At 59.0% G+C, this 21998-nt stretch overlaps 1 protein-coding gene across 1 annotated transcript in view; it reads right to left on the bottom strand.

The window, feature by feature from the left end:
* Positions 1 to 16880: 16880 nt before the first annotated feature.
* Positions 16881 to 21998, bottom strand: part of LOC140471160 (kinesin heavy chain-like) — a 71453-nt gene continuing 66335 nt past the window's right edge. The window contains exon 8 of the mRNA XM_072567036.1: positions 16881 to 16898. Coding sequence (XP_072423137.1) covers positions 16881 to 16898 — 18 coding nt within the window. The remainder of the gene's footprint in view (positions 16899 to 21998) is intronic.

The raw sequence follows: 21998 nt of genomic DNA, 5'->3' as shown, positions 1-21998 counted from the left end.
CCCCCAACCCCCCAACACACACCCGCCACCCCCCATTCCCAACACACACCCCCCACCCCCCAACACACACCCCACCACCCAACACACACCCACCCCCCCAACACACACAGCCCCACCCCCAACACACACATACCCCACCCCACAACACACACACACCCCAACCCCCAAACACAGACCCCCCCAACACACACACACCCCACACCCCCAACACACACACTCCCCACCCCCCAACACACACTGCCCCCACCCCCCCAACACACACCCCACCCCCCCAACACACACACTCCCCACCCCCAAAAACTCAACCCACCCCCCCAAACACACACAGCCCACCCCCAACACACACACACTGCCCCCAACACACTCCCCACACCCCAACACACACCCCACCCCCCACACACACACCCCACCCCACCCCCCCAACACACACCCCACCCCCCCCACACACACACCCCACACCCCCAACACACACACACCCCACCCCCCTACACACACACACCACATCCCACCACACACATACCCCACTCCCCCAACACACACCCCACCCCCAATACACACAGACTCTACCCCCCACAACATACACACACCCCAACCCCCCAACACACACACACACTCCACCCCCCCAACACACACACACACCCCACCCACCAACACACACACCCCCCACCCCCCCAACACAGACCCCACTGCCAACAGAGACCCCACCCCCAACACAGACCCCACCCCCAACACACACACTCCCCACCCCCCAACACACACACTCCCCACCCCCCAACACACACACTCCCCACCCCCCAACACACACACTCCCCACACCCCCAACACAAACACTCCCCACACCCCAACACACACACTCCCCACCCCCAACACACACCCACTCCCAACACACACACTCCCCACACCCCCAACACACACACTCCCCACACCCCAACACACACACTCCCCACACCCCCAACACACACACTCCCCACACCCCCAACACACACACTCCCCACCCCCCAACACACACACTCCCCACCCCCCAACACACACACTCCCCACCCCCCAACACACACACCCCCCACCCCCAAACACACACTCCCCACCCCCCAACGCACACTCCTCATCCCCCCCAACACACACCCCACCCCCCAACACACACACACCCCACACCCCGAACACACACACACCCCACACCCCCAACACACACACTCCCCACCCCCCAACACACACACACCCCACACCCCCAACACACACACTCCCCACACCCCCAACACACACACTCCCCACCCCCCAACACACACCCCACCCCCCCCAACACACACACCCCCACCCCCAACACACACACTCCCCACCCTACAACACACACCCCCCCAACCCCCCAACACACACACCCCACCCCCCAACACACACCCCACCCCCCCAACACACACCACCCCCACCCCCACACACACACTCCCCACCCCACCCCCCACACACACACACTCCCCACCACCCCAACACACACTGCCCCCACCCCCCCAACACACCCCCCACCCCCCCCAACACACACACTCCCCACCCCCAAAACACGCAACCCACCCCCCAAACACACACACTCCCACACACACCCCACCCCCAACACACACACACTGCCCCCAACACACTCCCCACCCCCCAACACACACCCCCACCCCCCACACACACACCCCACCCCACCCCCCCAACACACACCCCACCCCCCACACACACACCCCACACCCCCAACACACACACACCCCACCCCCCTACACACACACACCACATCCCACCACACACATACCCCACTCCCCCAACACACACCCCACCCCCAACACACACAGACTCTACCCCCCACAACATACACACACCCCCAACCCCCCAACACACACCACACACCCCACCCACCAACACACACACCCCCACCCCCCCCAACACAGACCCCACTGCCAACAGAGACCCCACCCCCACACAGACCCCACCCCCAACACACACCCACCCCCCAACACACACACTCCCCCACCCCCCAACACACACACCCCACCCCCAACACACACTCCCCACCCCCCAACTCACACTCTCATCCCCCAACACACCCCCACCCCCCAACACACACACCACCCACACCCCCAACACACACACTCCCAACCACCCCAACACACACACCCCACACCCCAACACAAACACTCCCCACCCCCCCAACACACACACTCCCCACCCCCCAACACACTCCCCACCCCCAACACACACATCCCACCCCCGACACACACACACCCCACACCCCCAACACACACACTCCCCACACCCCCAACACACACACTCCCCACACCCCCAACACACACACTCCCCACCCCCAACACACACTCACCCCCCCAACACACCCCCACCCCCAACACACTCCCCCCACACCCCAACACACACCCCCCACACACCCCAACACACACACCACCCCCCCCCCAACACACACACTCCCACCCCCCAACACACACCCCACCCCCCAACACACACACTCCCCACCCCCAACACACACACACCCCACACCCCCCAACACACACACCCCCCACACCCCCCAACACACACACTCCCAACCACCCCAACACACACACCCCACACCCCCAACACAAACACTCCCCACACCCCCCAACACACACACTCCCCACACCCCCAACACACACACTCCCACCCCAACACACACTCACCCCCCCCAACACACACAGACCCACCCCCCAACACACACTCCCCACACCCCCAACACACACACACCCCACCCCCAACACACACTCCCCCACACCCCAACACACACCCCCCACACACCCCAACACAAACACTCCCCACCCCCCCAACACACACACTCCCCACCCCCCAACACACCTCCCCACCCCCCCAACACACACACCCCACCCCCGACACACACAGACCCCACCCCCCAACACACACTCCCCACCCCCCCAACACACACACCCCACCCCCCGAACACACACACTCCCCACCCCCCAACACACACACACCCCATCCCCCCAACACACACACACCCCATCCCCCCAACACACACACTCCCCACCCCCCACCACACACACACCCCACCCCCAACACACACCCCACCCCCCCAACACACACACACACCCCCACCCCCCAACACACACACACCCCACACCCCATCCCCCAACACACACACACCCCATCCCCCAACACACACACACCCCATCCCCCCAACACACACACACCCCGCCCCCCCAACACACACACACCCCACTCCCCCAACACACACACACCCCATCCCCCAACACACACACACCCCCCATCCCCCCAACACACACACACCCCATCCCCCAACACACACACACCCCACCCCCCCCAACACACACACACCACACACACCTCAGCACACACACTCCATCCCCCAGCACACACACTGCCCAACCCCCCAACACACACACCACACCCCACCCCCAACACACACACACACCCCACCCCCAACACACACCACACACCCCACCCCCAACACACTAACCACCCCACCACCCCAACACACACACTCCCCACCCTCCCAACACACACCCACCCCACCCCCCAACAGACACACTCCCCCACCACCCCAACAGACACACCCCCCACCCCCCCAACGCACACACACCCCACCCCCAACACACACACCCCCCACACCCCCCAACACACACACCCCCCACACCCCCCAACACACACACTCCCAACCACCCCAACACACACACCCCCACACCCCCAACACAAACACTCCCCACCCCCCCAACACACACACTCCCCACCCCCAACACACTCCCCACCCCCCCAACACACACACCCCACCCCCGACACACACAGACCCCACCCCCCCAACACACACTCCCCACCCCCCCCAACACACGCACCCCCACCCCCGAACACACACACACCCCACCCCCCAACACACACACACCCCACCCCCCAACACACACACACCCCACCCCCAACACACACACACCCCCACCCCACCAACACACCCACACCCCCCAACACACACACTCCCCACCCCCCAAGTTACACACCCCCCACCCCCCCAACACACACTCCCCACCCCCACACACACACTCCCCACCCACCAACACACACCCCCCACCCCCCCCAACACACACCCCCCACCCCCCAACACACACTCCCAACCCCCCAGGTTACACACCCCCCACCCCCCAACACACACACCCCACCCTCCAACGCACACTCCTCACCCCCCCAACACACACCCCCCACCCCCCAACACACACCCCCCCCCCCCAACACACACACCCACACCCCCAACACACACATACCCCACCCCACAACACACACACACCACACCCCCAACCCCAACCACCCCCCCAACACACACACACCCCACCCCCCCAACACACACAACTCCCCACCCCCCAACACACACCCATCCCCCCAACACACACCCCACCCCCCAACACCCACTCCCCCCACACCCCCACACACACCACCACCACACCCCCCAACACACACCCCCCCACACCCCCCAACACACACACTCCCCACCCCCCCCAACACACACACCCCCACCCCCAACACACACATACCCCACCCCCAAACACACACACACCCCACACCCCCAACACACACACTCCCCCACCCCCCACACACATCCCCACCCCCCAACACCCCACACCCACAAACCCACAAACCCAACACCACACACACCAACACACACACACCCCACCCCCCCACACACACACCCCACCCCCAACACACACTCTCCACCCCCAACACACACAGACCCCCACCCCCCAACACACACACACCCCACCCCCCAACACACACACACCCCACCCCCAACACACACACTCCCCACCCCCCCCAACACACACACACCCCACCCCCAACACACACACACCCCTACCCCCCAACACACACACACCCCACCCCCCCAACACACACCCCACCCCCAACACACACTCTCCACCCCCAACACACACAGACCCCACCCCCCCAACACACACACACCCCACCCCCAACACACACACACACCCCACACCCCCATCCCCCAACACACCCCACACCCCATCCCCCCCCAACACACACACTCCCCCAACCCCACCACACACACACTCCCCACTCACCCAACACACACACTTCCCACCCCCAACACACACTCCCCACCCCAACACACACCCCACCCCCCAACACACACACACACCCCCACCCCCCAACACACACACACCCCCCACCCCCCAACACACACACACCCCCCCCACCCCCCAACACACACACACACCCCACACCCTATCCCCCAACACACACACACCCCACCCCCCCAACACACCACACTCCCCACCCCCCCAACACACACACACTCCCCACTCACCCAACACACACACACCCCACCCCCAACACACACCCCACCCCCCCAACACACACACACCCCACACCCCATCCCCCAACACACACACTCCCCCACCCCCCCAACACACACACTCCCCACCCCCCCAACACACACACTCCCCACCCCCCCAACACACACACTCCCCACCCCCCCAACACACACACACTCCCCATCCCCCCAACACACACACTCCCCACCCCGCCAACACACACACACCCCCACACCCCAACACACACACACCCCACACCCCAACACACACACACTCCCCCACCCCCCCCAACACACACACTCCCCACCCCCCAACACACACACTCCCCACCCCCCCCAACACACACACTCCCCACCCCCCCAACACACACACTCCCCACCCCCCAACACACACACACCCCACACCCCATCCCCCAACACACACACACTCCCCACCCCCCAACACACACACTCCCCACCCCCCCCAACACACACACACCCCACCCCCAACACACAAACCACCCACCACCCCAACACACACACACACCCCACCCCCAACACACTAACCACCCACCACCCCAACACACACACTCCCCACCCCCCACACACACACTCCCCACCCTCCCAACACACACCCACCCCACCCCCCAACAGACACACTCCCCACCACCCCAACAGACACACCCCCCACCCCCCTACACACACAGTCCCCACCCCCCACCCCCCTACACACACAGTCCCCACCCCCCAAACACACACTCTCCACCGCCACACACACACACCCCCACCCCCCCAACACACACACTCCCCACCCCCCAACACACACACTCCCCATCCCCCCCAACACACACACTCCCCCCACACCCCAACACACACACTCCCCCCACCCCCCAACACACACACTCCCCATCCCCCCAACACACACACTCCCCCCACACCCCAACACACACACTCCCCATCCCCCAACACACACACACTCCCCATCCCCCAACACACACACACTCCCCACCCCCCAACACACACACACCCCATCCCCCAACACACACACACCCCATCCCCCAACACACACACACTCCACCCCCCAACACACACACTCCCCACCCCCCAACACACACACTCCCCAACCCCCAACACACACACTCCCCAACCCCCAACACACACACTCCCCAACCCCCAACACACACACTACACTCCCCCCAACACACACCCCACCCCCAACACACACACTCCCCACCCCCCCCACACACACACTCCCCACCCCTCCACTCACCCACCACACACACACTCCCCACCCCCCAACACACACACTCCCCACCCCCCCACACACACACTCCCCACCCCTCCACTCACCACCACACACACACACTCCCCAACCCCCAAAACACACACATCCCACCCCCGCAACACACACCCGACCGCCCCAACACACTCCCCACCCCCCCACACACACACCCCCCATCCCCCACACACACACCCCACCCCCCAACACACACCCCACCCCCCACACACACACCCCCCATCCCCCACACACACACCCCACCCCCCAACACACACACCCCCACCCCCCCCCAACACACACACACCCCACACCTCCAACACACACTCCCCACCCCCCCCACACACACACCCCCACACACACCCCCACACACACCCCCACACACACCCCACCCACAACACACACACTCCCCACCCACAACACACACACTCCCCACCCACAACACAAACACACTCCGCCCAACACACACCCCCCACCCCCCAACACACACACACCACCCCCCCAACACACACACTCCCGACCCCCCAACACACACACACTCCCCAGCCCCAAAACACTCAACCCACCCCCCCCACAAACACACACCCCACCCCCAAAACACACACTCCCCAAACCCCCAACACACACACTCCCCACCCCCCCAACACACACTCCCCACACCCCAACACACATTGCCCACCCCCCCAACACACACACACTCCCCACCCCCCAACACACACACTCCCCACCCCCCCAACACACACTCCCCACACCCCAACACACATTGCCCACCCCCCAACACACACACACCCCGCACCCCCAACACACACACACCCCACACCCCCAACACACACACACCGCCCACCCCCCAACACAAACACACCCCACCCCCCCAACACACACACACTCCCCACCCCCCCAACACACACACACTCCCCACTCCCCACCCCCCCCAACACACACACACTCCCCACTCCCCCAACACACACACCCCAAACCCCCCACACAAAACCCCCACCCCCCCTACACACACACACCACATCCCAACACACACATACCCCACTCCCCCAACACACACCCCATCCCCAACACACACAGACTCTACCCCCCCACAACATACACACACCCCACCCCCCAACACACACCCCACACCTCCAACACACACACACCACATCCCAACACACACATACCCCACTCCCCCAACACACACCCCATCCCCAACACACACAGACTCTACCCCCCCCCACAACATACACACACCCCAACCCCCAACACACACCCCACACCTCCAACACACACACACACCCCACCCACCAACACCCCCCCCACCCCCCAACACACACACCGCCAACACACACTCCCCACCCCCCCCAACATACACACTCCCCACCCCCGCAACACAAACCCGACCACCCCCCAACACACTCCCCACCCCCAACACACACCCCACTCCCCACACACACACCCCACCCCCAACACACACCCCCCACCCCCCAATACACACACACTCCCCACCCCCCCCAACACACACTCTCCCACCCCCAAAACACTCAACCCACCCCCCCAAACACACACACCCCCACACACACCCCACCCGCAACACACACACTCCCCACTCCCCCAACACACACACCCCACACCCCCCACACAAAACCCCCACCCCCCCTACACACACACACCACATCCCAACACACACATACCCCACTCCCCCAACACACTCCCCATCCCCCAACACACACACCCCCCACCTCCCAACACACACACACACTCTACCCCCCCACAACATACACACACCCCCAACCCCCAACACACACACTCCAACCCCCCAAAACACACACATTCCACCCCCCAACACACTCACACACACTCCACCCCCAACACACACACACACACACTCCAAACCCCCAACACACACAGACACACACTCACACAATCACACACACAGACGCACACTCACTCACACACTCGTACAGACAGACACACACACCCAGACAGACACAGACACACACTCACACAGACAAACACACAGACTCAGACACACACTAATACAGTCACACGCACTCACACAGACACAGATACACACTCACACAGATACACACTCACACAGACACACACAGACACACACAGAGACACAGACACACACAGACACAGACACTCACACCGACACTCACACCGACACACAAACAAACACAGACACAGACACACAGACTCACACAGATACAGACACACACTCACACTCACACAGACACACATAGACACACACACACAGACACACATACTCACACAGACACAGATACAAACTCACACAGACACACACACTCTCACAAACACACACTCACATACACACACACAGACACACACACTCACAACAAACACACACTCACATACACTCACACAGACACACACACTCACACAGACACAGACACACACACACACACACACAGACACACACTCACACAGACACACACATTGACATAGACACACAGACACACTCACTCAGACACACACACACACTCACATAGACATTCACATATACAAACACTCTCACACAGACAACGCACACAGGCACATACACTCAAAAAGACACAAACACAGACATACACACTCACACAGACTCACACACAGACACACACAAACACTCACACAGACACACACAGAGACACAGACAAACACTCACACACAGGACACACACACACACAGACAGACACACACATACTCACACTCACATGCGTACTCACTCACATACACACAGATACACACACACACGCAGACACACACACACTCACACTCACACACACACACAAACTCACTCATACAGACACAATACACACTCACTCACACACACACCCACTCCCTCAGCACTGACCCTCCCACAGCACTGACCCTCCCATAGCACCGACCCTCCCATAGCACCCACTCCCTCAGCACTGACCCTCCCACAGCACTGACCCTCCCACAGCACTGACCCTCCCACAGCACCCGCTCCCTCAGCACTGACCCTCCCACAGCACCCGCTCCCTCAGCACTGACCCTCGCACAGCACCCACTCCCTCAGCACTGACCCTCCCACAGCACCCGCTCCCTCAGCACTGACCCTCGCACAGCACCCACTCCCCTCAGCACTGACCCTCCCACAGCACCCGCTCCCTCAGCACTGACCCTTGCACAGCACCCACTCCCTCAGCACTGACCCTCCCACAGCACTGACCCTCCCACAGCACCCCACTCCCTCAGCACTGACCCTCCCACAGCACCCGCTCCCTCAGCACTGACCCTCCCACAGCACCCACTCCCTCAGCACTGACCCTTCCGCAGCACCCCCTCCCTCAGCACTGACCCTCCCACAGCACCCACTCCCTCAACACTGCCCTCCCACAGCACCCACTCCCTCAGCACTGACCCTCGCACAGCACCCACTCCCTCAGCACTGACCCTCCCACAGCACACACTCCCTCAGCACTTACCCTCCCACAGCACCCACTCCCTCAGCACAGACCCTCCCACAGCACCCACTCCCTCAGCACTGACCCTCCCTCAGCACTGACCCTCCCACAGCACCCACTCCCTTAGCACTGACCCTCCCTCAGCACTGACCCTCCCTCAGCACTGACCTCCCACAGCACCCACTCCCTCAGCACTGACCCTCCCACAGCACCCACTCCTCAGCACTGACCCTCCCACAGCACTGACCCTCCCTCAGCACCCACTCCCTCAGCACTGACCCTCCCACAGCACCCACTCCCTCAGCACTGACCCTCCCACAGCACTGACCCTCCCTCAGCACCCACTCCCTCAGCACTGACCCTCCCTCAGCACTGACCCTCCCTCAGCACTGACCCTCCCATAGCACCCACTCCCTCAGCACTGACCCTCCCTCAGCACTGACCCTCCCTCAGCACTGACCCTCCCTCAGCACTGACCTCCCATAGCACCCACTCCCTCAGCACTGACCCTCCCTCAGCACTGACTCTCCCTCAGCACTGACCCTCCCTCAGCACTGACCCTCCCTCAGCACTGACCCCCTCTACACCCCAGTACAGCCACCTGTTTCGTCTGTCTCCCCGTTCTGCCCCAACTGCTCCCCCTAACAGTCGTTGAGGCGGTTGGGGTGGGGGGGTGGGGGTGGGGGGGGTGGTGTCCCAATGTGGCTGGACACCACTCTGCCCCACGAGTCCTGCCGCCCCGTTTCCCTGATCCGATTACACTTCGTTCCCAGTGCCCCTCCTTCGCCCTCCCTCCCCCCACCCCCCCCCCGGTCAAACCCGTAGGGTATACAGACACACCGGCCACTGTCCCGATCCCACCCAGAGAGGTGTGGACAGGATTACCCGAGCAGTGGGAGCAGGCGGTCAGTGTGGATGGACCTCTCAGACCGGAGGAAGGGTCCGTGTTCAGGTGTGCAAGGAGTCCTTCTCCCCCAGAGGGTGTAGGTTTGTGGAGAGGGGGTGGCGGGGGAAGATACAGAAGGGAAACGCATGAGGGGGGCATGGTACGGTCCGAACAGACCAGGTCTCTTCCCCCTGGGGTGGGGGAGTCCAGAACTGGAGGGGCGTAGGTTTAAGGTGAGGGGGGGGGGAAGATATAAAAGGGGGCCAAAGGTGTCTGTGTGTGGGGTGAGGGAGAATATGTCTGTGTGTGTGTGTGTGTGTGTGTGCGCGTGTGTGTGTGTGTGTGTGTGTGTGTGTTTGTGAGAGTGTGTGTGTGTGTGTGTGTGTGTTTGTGAGAGTGTGTGTGTGTGTCTGTGACTCTGTGTGTGTGTGTGTGTGAGTGTGTGTGAGTATGTGTGGGCATGTGTGAGTGTGTGTCTGTGAAAGTGGGAGTGTGAATATGTGTGTGTCTGTGTGAGTGTGAGTGTGAATATGTGTGTGTGTCTGTGAGAGTACGAGTGTGAATATGTGTGTGTGTCTGTGAGTGTGAGTGTGAATATGTGTGTGTGTCTGTGAGAGTACGAGTGTGAATATGTGTGTGTGTCTGTGAGTGTGAGTTGTGAATATGTGTGTGTGTCTGTGAGAGTACGAGTGTGAATATGTGTGTGTGTCTGTGTAAGTGTGAGTGTGAATATGTGTGTGTGTCTGTGAGAGTACGAGTGTGAATATGTGTGTGTGTCTGTGTGAGTACGAGTGTGAATAATGTGTGTGTGTCTGTGAGAGTACGAGTGTGAATATGTGTGTGTGTCTGTGAGAGTGGGAGTGAGTGTGTGTGTGTCTGTGTGAGTACGTGTGTGTGTCTGTGTCTGTGAAAGTGGGAGTGTGTGAGTGTGCGTGTCTGTGTCTGTGTGTGTGAGAGTGTGTGAGTATGTCTGTGCGTGTGTGAGTGTGTGTCTGTGAAAGTGCAAGTGTGAATATGTGTGTGTCTGTGAGATGTGGGAGTGTGTGAGTAATGTGTGTGCCTGTGTGAGTGTGATTGTGCACATGTGAGTGTGTGTGTGTGTGTGTGTGTATGAGGGTGGACAGGGTTTCGGGGTGTCTGTCTCTGAGGATGGATGGTCCCAAATGTAGAGGAGACCGCATCGGGAGCAACGGATACAATAAATGATATTGGTGGATGTGGAAGGCTCCTTTGGGGCCTTGGATAGAGGTGAGGGAGGAGGGGTGGGCGAAGGTTTTACAGTTCCTGCGGGTGGCAGGGGAGGGTGCAAGGATGGGAGGGTGGGTTGTTAGGGGGGGGGGGGGGGGGGCGTGGACCTGACCAGGTAGTCACGGAGGGAACGGTCTGTGTGTAAAGGGGTGGGGAGGGAGATATATCCCTGGGGGTGGGGTACGGGCTGAGCGCTGGCAAACGGGGGGACGAGACTGGGTCAGCTTTGCATGGGGCCCAGCACGGATGATTCAGGCCGAAGGGTCTGTTTTCGTGCCGTACGTCTCTGTGACTGTGTGACTCTTAAGTGATGATGGGAGGGAGGGGGGAGAGAGAGAACGAGAGAGGGGGGAGAGAGAGAACGAGAGAGAGGGAGGAGAGAGGGAGAGAGGGGGGGGGGGGGGGGGGGGCAGGGAGAGGGTGAGAGAGAGAACGAGAAAGAGAGAGATAGAGAGAGAGAGGACGAGAGTGCAGGGTCAGTACAAGACTGAGAGACTCTGCAGCTAATCAGCTGAACTCCAGAGCTAAGCTATAATGAGTTTGCAGACTCTGGAACGGGGGGAGGAGGGCAGTGGGGGGGGGGGGTGGTGAAGCTGCTCCTCTGAGTGCCCACGTCTCATTAGGAGCAGACAGGGAGAGAGGGGGACACGCTAATTGTCGGAACACGCACTCTCACACACACAGGACACACACACAGACATACACTCTCACACAAAGACACACACCACACTCACGCAGACACACACGTGCACACCACACCCACAGACACACCCACAGACACATGCACACACGTACACATACACTGACACGCACATAGACACATACACACACAGACAGACACACACACACAGGCACACGCAAACACTGACACATGCACATATGTACACATATACACACACACAGACACACACATACAGACAGACACAGGCACATACACACACACACACACACACAGACACATACACACACACACAGACACATGCACCCACGTACACACACAGACAGACACACACACACACGCACACACAGACACATGCACCCACGTACACAGACACATGCACACACATACACAGACAGACAGACACACAGGCCCATACCCACACACACAGACACATGCACACACGTACACAGACTGACACACAGACACATACACACACACACACATACAGACAGACACATGCACACACACACATACAGACAAACAGACACACACACACACACACACAGCCCAGGGTCAGATTGTGACTGCAGACCGCTCGTTATCTGAGTCCGAAGAGTGTGCGATGCTGGAAAAGCTGTGTCCGAGAAGCGGGAGGAGCGCTGCGTCAGGGATGTGGGGTGGTGGGGCACAATGTTGTGTGTGGGGGGCGGGGGGGGGGGCGGGGGGGGGAGGGGAGCTGAGACAGATGTGGGGCTGGGGGCCAAAGAAAAAGGTGGATGAGAAGGTCAACGCAGGTGGGAGCGAAAGGTGATAGGTCGGAGGGAGGGGTGGGGGTGGAGGGTGGAGTGGGGATAGGTGGGAGGAACGTTCAAGAGGTTGGAACTGGGGTAAGGTAGGGGGGAGGGGGAGGTGAGGAAACTGGTGAAGTCCACCTTGTTGCCCCGGGGTTGGAGGGTCCCAGGAGGTTCTGAGGCGTTCTGCACCCAGGCGTTGGGTGGTGAGGGAGCAGCGATGGGGGGGAGACCCAGAACCTGCCTGTCCTCGGCAGAGGGGGGCGGGGGAGTTAGTGTTTATACCGGGGTGGGGGGGGGGGGGGCATTGGGGTTGGTGGGTACGGGGTGTCCCAGAGATGTTCTCCAGAGAACGCCCGACACCCCCTCCCTATCTCTGTGTGGTCACCCCCCTCCAGCCCCCTACCCCCCTCCCTATCTCTGTGTGTGTCACCCCCCTACACCCCCTCCCTATCTCTGTGTGTGTCACCCCCCTACACCCCCTCCCTATCTCTGTGTGTGTCACCCCCCTACACCCCCTCCCTATCTCTGTGTGTGTCACCCCCCTACACCCCCTCCCTATCTCTGTGTGTGTCACCCCCCTACACCCCCTCCCTATCTCTGTGTGTATCACCCCCTCCAGCCCCCTACACCCCCTCCCTATCTCTGTGTGTGTCACCCCCCTACACCCCCTCCCTATCTCTGTGTGTGTCACCCCCCTACACCCCCTCCCTATCTCTGTGTGTGTCACCCCCCTCCAGCCCCCCTACACCCCCTCCCTATCTCTGTGTGTGTCACCCCCCTCCACCACCCCCCTACACCCCCTCCCTATCTCTGTGTGTGTCACCCCCCTCCAGCCCCCTACACCCCCTCCCTATCTCTGTGTGTGTCACCCCCCTCCAGCCCCCTACACCCCCTCCCTATCCCTGTGTGTGTCACCCCCCTACACCCCTCCCTATCTCTGTGTATGTCACCCCCTCCAGCCCCCTACACCCCTCCCTATCTCTGTGTGTGTCACCCCCCTCCAGTCCCCTACACCCCCTCCCTATCTCTGTGTGTGTCACCCCCCCACCCCCTCCCTATCTCTGTGTGTGTCACCCCCCACACCCCTCCCTATCTCTGTGTGTGGTCACCCCCCCTCCAGCCCCCTACACCCCCTCCCTATCTCTGTGTGTGTCACCCCCCTCCAGCCCCCTACACCCCCTCCCTATCTCTGTGTGTGTCACCCCCCTCCACCCCCCTACACCCCCTCCCTATCTCTGTGTGTGTCACCCCCCTCCAGCCCCCTACACCCCCCTCCCTATCTCTGTGTGTGTCACCCCCCTCCAGCCCCCTACACCCCCTCCCTATCTCTGTGTGTGTTCACCCCCCCCACACCCCCTCCCTATCTCTGTGTGTGTCACCCCCCTACACCCCCTCCCTATCTCTGTGTGTGTCACCCCCCTACACCCCCTCCCTATCTCTGTGTGTGTCACCCCCCCCCACACCCCCTCCCTATCTCTGTGTGTGTCACCCCCCTACACCCCCTCCCTATCTCTGTGTGTGTCACCCCCCTACACCCCCTCCCTATCTCTGTGTGTGTCACCCCCCCTCCAGCCCCCCTACACCCCCTCCCTATCTCTGTGTGTGTCACCCCCCTCCAGCCCCCTACACCCCCTCCCTATCTCTGTGTGTGTCACCCCCCTCCAGCCCCCTACACCCCCTCCCTATCTCTGTGTATCACCCCCCTCCAGCCCCCTACACCCCCTCCCTATCTCTGTGTGTGTCACCCCCTACACCCCCTCACCTATCTCTGTGTGTGTCACCCCCTCCTGCCCCCCTACACCCCCTCCCTATCTCTGTGTGTGTCACCCCCCCTACACCCCCTCCCTATCTCTGTGTGTGTCACCCCCCTCCAGCCCCTACACCCCCTCCCTATCTCTGTGTGTGTCACCCCCCTACACCCCCTCCCTATCTCTGTGTGTGTCACCCCCCTACACCCCCTTCCCCTATCTCTGTGTGTGTCACCACCTACCACCCCCTCCCCTATCTCTGTGTATCTCACCCCCTCCTGCCCCCTACACCCCCCCTCCTGAAGTCTCAGGGTTAATAGGTCACCACTAAGCCATTACCTTCCCTCGGCCTCCTGTTCTCTGGGATTTCAGAACCTCTTCCGTCCCTCTCTCCTCCTCAAACCCGGCTTGTCTGGTCGGATTTGTGTTGGTCCTGGTTGCCAGTAACATTTCCCCCGACCATTCATCAAGTCACAGTGTTCCTGTGGTGACCCGGGGTGAGGGAGTGAAACGCTGTCAACATCCTGGGGGTTACCGTCTCCAATGGGAGGGAGAGGAATCTAAACCATCGCCCCCTTGATGTTCAATGGTGTTACCGTCACTGAATCCCCCTCCCCCCCCCACTATCAACATCCTGGGGGTTACCATCTCCAACAAGAGAGAGAGAGAGAATCTAACCATCGCCCCCTTGATGTTCAATGGTGTTACCGTCACTGAATCCCCTTTCCCCCCCACTATCAACATCCTGGGGGTTTACCGTCTCCAACGAGAGAGAGAGAGAATCTAACCATCGCCCCCCCCTTGATGTTCAATAGTGTTACTGTCACTGAATCCCCCTTCCCCCACTATCAACATCCTGGGGGTTACCGTCTCCAACGAGAGAGAGAGAGAATCTAACCATCGCCCCCTTGGATGTTCAATGGTTTTACCGTCACTGAATCCCCTTTCCCCCCCCACTACCAACATCCTGGGGGTTCCCATTGAGCAGAAAACTGAACTGGACCCAGCCCCATATCAATCCTGTGGCTCCAGGAGCAGGTCAGAGGCTGGGAATCCTGCAGCGAGTGACTCCCCTCCCCTCCTGACTCTGAAACGAAGCATGTGTATCCCCCACCTCCCCCGCTCAGCCGTTGGTCAGCCATGTTGGGTGCAGAGATGTGGGAACCAGACATCCTGCCTTCCAACTGAAGGAAGACAACAACGCAAAGGGGGCGGGGTCAGGGGGGGGGGCAACCAGTAACGTCCGGTCTTCCCCTCCATCCTCAACCCCTACACTTTCTTTGTCACTGAGTTAAAAATCACACAACACCAGTTATCGTCCAACAGGTTTATTTGGAAGCGCACTAGCTTTTCGGAGCGACGCTCCTTCACCAGGTGGTAGTGGAGGGTAAGATTGTAGGACAGAATTTATAGCAAAAGATTAGTGTCATGCAACTGCAATGATATATTGCACAAACCTGGATTGTTGTGAGGTCTTTCAGCCTTTGGAATGGGTTGCAGCTTTCAGTTCATTAATATGTAAATCCAGAATTTATTTCAAGTCACATTCCTGAGACAAATTTAAGGTTTTACAGCAAAAGGTGACACCTCGGCTCAGACCTCACCCCAACCGCCCCGCCTCCCCCCCCGTATTGCATTGTCTGAGTCTGTCTGTATCCTGATCTTTGTGACTGTGTGTGTGTGTGTGTCTGTGTGAGAGTGTGTGTGTGTCTGTGAGTGTGAGTTTGTGCGTTTGTCAGTGTGCACACGTGTATGAGTGTGTGAGAGAGACGGTGTGCACGTGTGAGTTGTGCGCACATGCATGCACTTGGGTGAGTGTGAGTGTAACAGTGTGTTTGCACGTGGGTGAGTGTGAGTGTAACAGTGTGTTTGCACGTGGGTGAGTGTGAGTGTAACAGTGTGTTTGCACGTGGGTGAGTGTGTGTATGAATGTATATGTGCATGAGACTGAGTGTTTGTGGGTGTGTGTGTGTGTGTGCGCGAGTGAGTGTATGTGAGCGTGTGCGAGTGCAAAAATGAGTGTGTGCGTGCGCATGTGTGAGTGCGTGTATGAGTGTAAGAGTGTGTGCGCGGCGCGCATGTGTGCGAGTGAGTGTGTGTGTGCACGTGTGAGTGAGTGTATGACTGAGAGTGTGTGCGCGCGCGTGCATATGAGTGTGTGTGTATATGAGTGTGGGTGTGTATATGAGTGGGTGTGTGTATCTGAGTGGGTGTGTATATGAGTGGGTGTGTATATGAGTGGGTGTGTATATGAGTGGGTGTGTATATGAGTGGGTGTGTATATGAGTGGGTGTGTATATGAGTGTGTGTGCATGCGAATGCATGTATGCGTCTGTGACTGAATGTGTGTGTCTGTGCAAGTGTGTGTGTGTGTGTGTATATGGGCCCAGGGGTGTGTGTGTGTGTGTGTGTGTGTGTGTGTATGAGAATGTGCCCAGGGTGTGTGTGTGTGCCCAGGGTGTGTGTGTGTGCGCACGTGTGCATGCATGTGTCGCGCCCAGGGTGTGTATATGTGCCCAGGGGTGAGTGTGTGTGCCCAGGGTGTGTGTGTATGTGCCCAGGGTGTGTGTGTGTGTATGGCCCAGTGTGTGTGTGTATGTATGTGCCCAGGGTGTGTGTGTATGTATTGCCCAGGGTGTGTGTATGTATGTGCCCAGTGTGTGTGTGTATGTATGTGCCCAGGGTGTGTGTATGTATGTGCCCAGGGTGTGGTGTGTGTATGTGCCCAGTGTGTGTGTGTATGTGCCCAGTGTGTGTGTGTAGTATGTGCCCAGGGTGTGTGTATGTATGTGCCCAGTGTGGTGTGTATGTGCCCAGGGTGTGTGTGCATGCCCAGGGTGTGTGTGCCCAGGGTGTGTGTGTGTGTATGTGCCCAGTGTGTGTTTGTGTGCCCAGGGTGGTGTGTGTATGTGCCCAGGGTGTGTGTGTGTGTGTGTATGTGCCCAGGGTCGTGTGTGTTTGCATCTGTGCGAGTGTGTGTGTGTGTATGTGCCCAGGGTGTGTGTATGTGTGCATGTGCCCAGGGTGTGTGTGTGTGTAAATATGTGCCCAGGGTGTGTGTGTGTTTGTGCGCACCCAGGGTGTGTGTATGTGCCCAGGGTGTGTGTGTGTAAATATGTGCCCAGGGTGTGTGTGTGTAAAACATGTGCCAGGGTGTGTGTGTGTTTTGTGCGCACCCAGGGTGTGTGTATGTGAGTGTGTGTGCATCTGCCCAAGGTGTTTGTGTGTAAATATGTGCCCAGGGTGTGTGTGTGTGTATATGTGCCCAGGTTGTGTGTGTGCGCACGTGCGCCCAGGGTGTGTGTGTGTGTGTATGTGCCCCAGGGTGTGTGTGTGTGTATGTGCCCCAGGGTGTGTGTGTGTATATGTGCCCCAGGGTGTGTGTGTATATGTGCCCCAGGGTGTGTGTGTGTGCCCCAGGGTGTGTGTGTATATGTGCCCCAGGGTGTGTGTGTGTATGTATGTGCCCAGGGTGTGTGTGTATATGTGCCCCAGGGTGTGTGTGTGTGTGTATGTATGTGCCCAGGGTGTGTGTATGTGCCCAGGGTGTGTGTGCATGCCCAGGGTGTGTGTATGTGCCCAGGATGTGTGTGCATGCCCAGGGTGTGTGTGCCCAGGGTGTGTGTGTGTGTATGTGCCCAGTGTGTGTTTGTGTGCCCAGGGTGTGTGTGCATATATGCCCAGGGTGTGTGTGTGGTGTGTGTGTGTGTGTGTGTGTGTGTATGTGCCCAGGGTGTGTGTGTTTGCATCTGTGCGAGTGTGTGTGTGTGTATGTGCGTCTGTGCGAGTGTGTGTGTATGTGCCCAGGGTGTGTGTGTGTGTGTGTGTGTATGTATGCCCCAGGGTTTGTGTGTATGTGCCCAGAGTGTGTGTGTGTGTGTATGTGCCCAGGGTGTGTGTGTGTGTGTGTGTGTGTGTATGTGCCCAGGGTGTGTGTGTTTGCATCTGTGCGTGTGTGTGTGTATGTATGTGCCCAGGGTGTGTGTATGTGCGTCTGTGCGAGTGTGTGTGTATGTGCCCAGGGTGTGTGTGTGTATGTGCCCAGGGTGTGTGTATGTCCGTCTGTGCGAGTGTGTGTGTGTGCCCAGGGTGAGTGCGTGTGTGTGTATGTGCCCAGGGTGTGTGTATGTGCGAGTGTGTATGTGCCCAGGGTGTGTGTGTGTGTATGTATGTGCCCAGGGTGTGTGTATATATGCCCAGGGTGTGTGTGTGTAGTGTGCCCAGTGGTGTGTGTGTATGTGCCCAGTGTGTTGTGTATGTATGTGCCCAGGGTGTGTGTGTGTATGTGCCCAGGGTGTGTGTATGTGCCCAGGGTGTGTGTGCATGCCCAGGGTGTGTGTGCCCAGGGTGTGTGGTGTGTGTATGTGCCCAGTGTGTGTTTGTGTGGCCCAGGGTGTGGTGTGTGGTGTGTGTGTATGTGCCCAGGGTGTGTTGTGTTTGCAATCTGTGCGAGTGTGTGTGTGTGTATGTGCCCAGGGTGTGTGGTATGTGTGCATGTGCCCAGGGTGTGTGTGTGTGTAAATATGTGCCCAGGGTGTGTGTGTGTTTGTGCGCACCCAGGGTGTGTGTATGTGCCCAGGGTGTGTGTGTGTAAATATGTGCCCAGGGTGTGTGTGTGTTTGTGCGCACCCAGGGTGTGTGTATGTGAGTGTGTGAGTGTGTGTGCATCAGCCCAAGGTGTTTGTGTGTAAATATGTGCCCAGGGTGTGTGTGTGTGTATATGTGCCCAGGTTGTGTGTGTGCGCACGTGCGCCCAGGGTGTGTGTGTGTGTGTGTGTGTATGTGCCCCAGGGTGTGTGTGTATGTGCCCCAGGGTGTGTGTGTATATGTGCCCAGGGTGTGTGTGTGTGCCCCAGGGTGTGTGTGTATATGTGCCCCAGGGTGTGTGTGTGTATGTATGTGCCCAGGGTGTGTGTGTATATGTGCCCAGGGTGTGTGTATGTGCCCAGGGTGTGTGTGTATATGTGCCCCAGGGTGTGTGTGTGTGTATGTATGTGCCCAGGGTGTGTGTGTATATGTGCCCCAGGGTGTGTGTGTGTATGTGCCCCAGGGTGTGTGTGTGTGTATGTATGTGCCCAGGGTGTGTGTGTATATGTGCCCCAGGGTGTGTGTGTGTATGTATGTGCCCAGGGTGTGTGTGTGTGTGTATGTATGTGCCCAGGGTTGTGTATGTGCCCAGGGTGTGTGTGCATGCCCAGGGTGTGTGTATGTGCCCAGGATGTGTGTGCATGCCCAGGGTGTGTGTGTGTGTATGTGCCCAGTGTGTGTTTGTGTGCCCAGGGGTGTGTGTGCATATGTGCCCAGGGTGTGTGTGTGTGTATGTGCCCAGGGTGTGTGTGTGTGTATGTGCCCAGGGTGTGTGTGTTTGCATCTGTGCGAGTGTGTGTGTGTGTATGTGCCCAGGGTGTGTGTATGTGCGTCTGTGCGAGTGTGTGTGTAATGTGCCCAGGGTGTGTGTGTGTGTGTATGTGCCCCAGGGTGTGTGTGTGTATGTGCCCAGGGTGTGTGTGTTTGCATCTGTGCGTGTGTGTGTGTGTATGTATGTGCCCAGGGTGTGTGTATGTGCGTCTGTGCGAGTGTGTGTGTATGTGCCCAGGGTGTGTGTGTGTATGTCCGTCTGTGCGAGTGTGTGTGTGTGCCCAGGGTGAGTGTGTGTGTGTGTATGTGCCCAGGGGTTTATGTATGTGCCCAGGGTGTGTGTGTGTGTATATATATGTGCCCAGGTTTGTGTATATGTGCCCAGGGTGTGTGTGTGTGTGTGCATCTGTGCGAGTGTGTGTGTGTGTGTGTGTGTGTGCCCAGGGTGAGTGTGTGCACCCAGGGTGTATGTGTGTATATATATGTGCCCAGGGTTTGTGTGTATATTTGTGCCCTGTGTGTGTGTGTGTATATGTGCCCAGGGTTTATGTGTATGTGCCCAGGGTGTGTGTATGTGCCCATGGGTGTGTGTGTGTGTGTGTGTGTGTGTATGTGCATCTGTGCGAGTGTGTGTGTGTGTGTGTATATATATGTGCCCAGGGTTTGTGTGTATATTTGTGCCCTGTGTGTGTGTGTATATGTGCCCAGGGTTTATGTGTATGTGCCCAGGGTGTTTGTGTTTGCATCTGTGCGAGTGTGTGTGTGTGTATGTGTATATGTGCATGTGCGTCTGTGCGAGTGTGTGTGTGCGCCCAGGGTGTGTGTGTGTGTGTGTATGTGCCCAGGGTGTGTGTGTGTGTGCATCTGTGTGTGTGTGTGTGTATGTGCATCTGTGCGAGTGTGTGTGTGTATGTGCCCAGGGGTGTGTATGTGCCCAGTGTGTATATATATGCCCAGGGTGTGTGTATGTGTGTGTATGTGCATCTGTGCGAGTGTGTGTGTGTGTGTATATATATATGCCCCAGGGTTTGTGTGTATATATGTGCCCTGTGTGTGTGTGTATGTGCCCAGGGCGTGTGTGTATATATGCCCAGGGTGTGTGTGTGTTTGTGCGCACCCAGGGTGTGTGTATGTGTGTGTGCGCGCGCCCAGGGTGTGTGTGTGTGTGTCCTATGTGCCCAGGGGGTGTGTAAGATGGGGTTTGACCTGGTGATGCTATCAGCCTGCCGTTCCGAATGGCCTCACTGCAGTCGGAGACTATCCCTTTGGAATAAAGAGCGGATCTTGTTCA

Source organism: Chiloscyllium punctatum, chromosome X (genome assembly GCF_047496795.1).
Source record: "Chiloscyllium punctatum isolate Juve2018m chromosome X, sChiPun1.3, whole genome shotgun sequence".
In the NCBI taxonomy this organism is placed as follows: Eukaryota; Metazoa; Chordata; class Chondrichthyes; order Orectolobiformes; family Hemiscylliidae; genus Chiloscyllium; species Chiloscyllium punctatum.
Note: the sequence above shows the minus strand (reverse complement) of the source record. Positions and strands in the feature narration are given on the sequence as shown.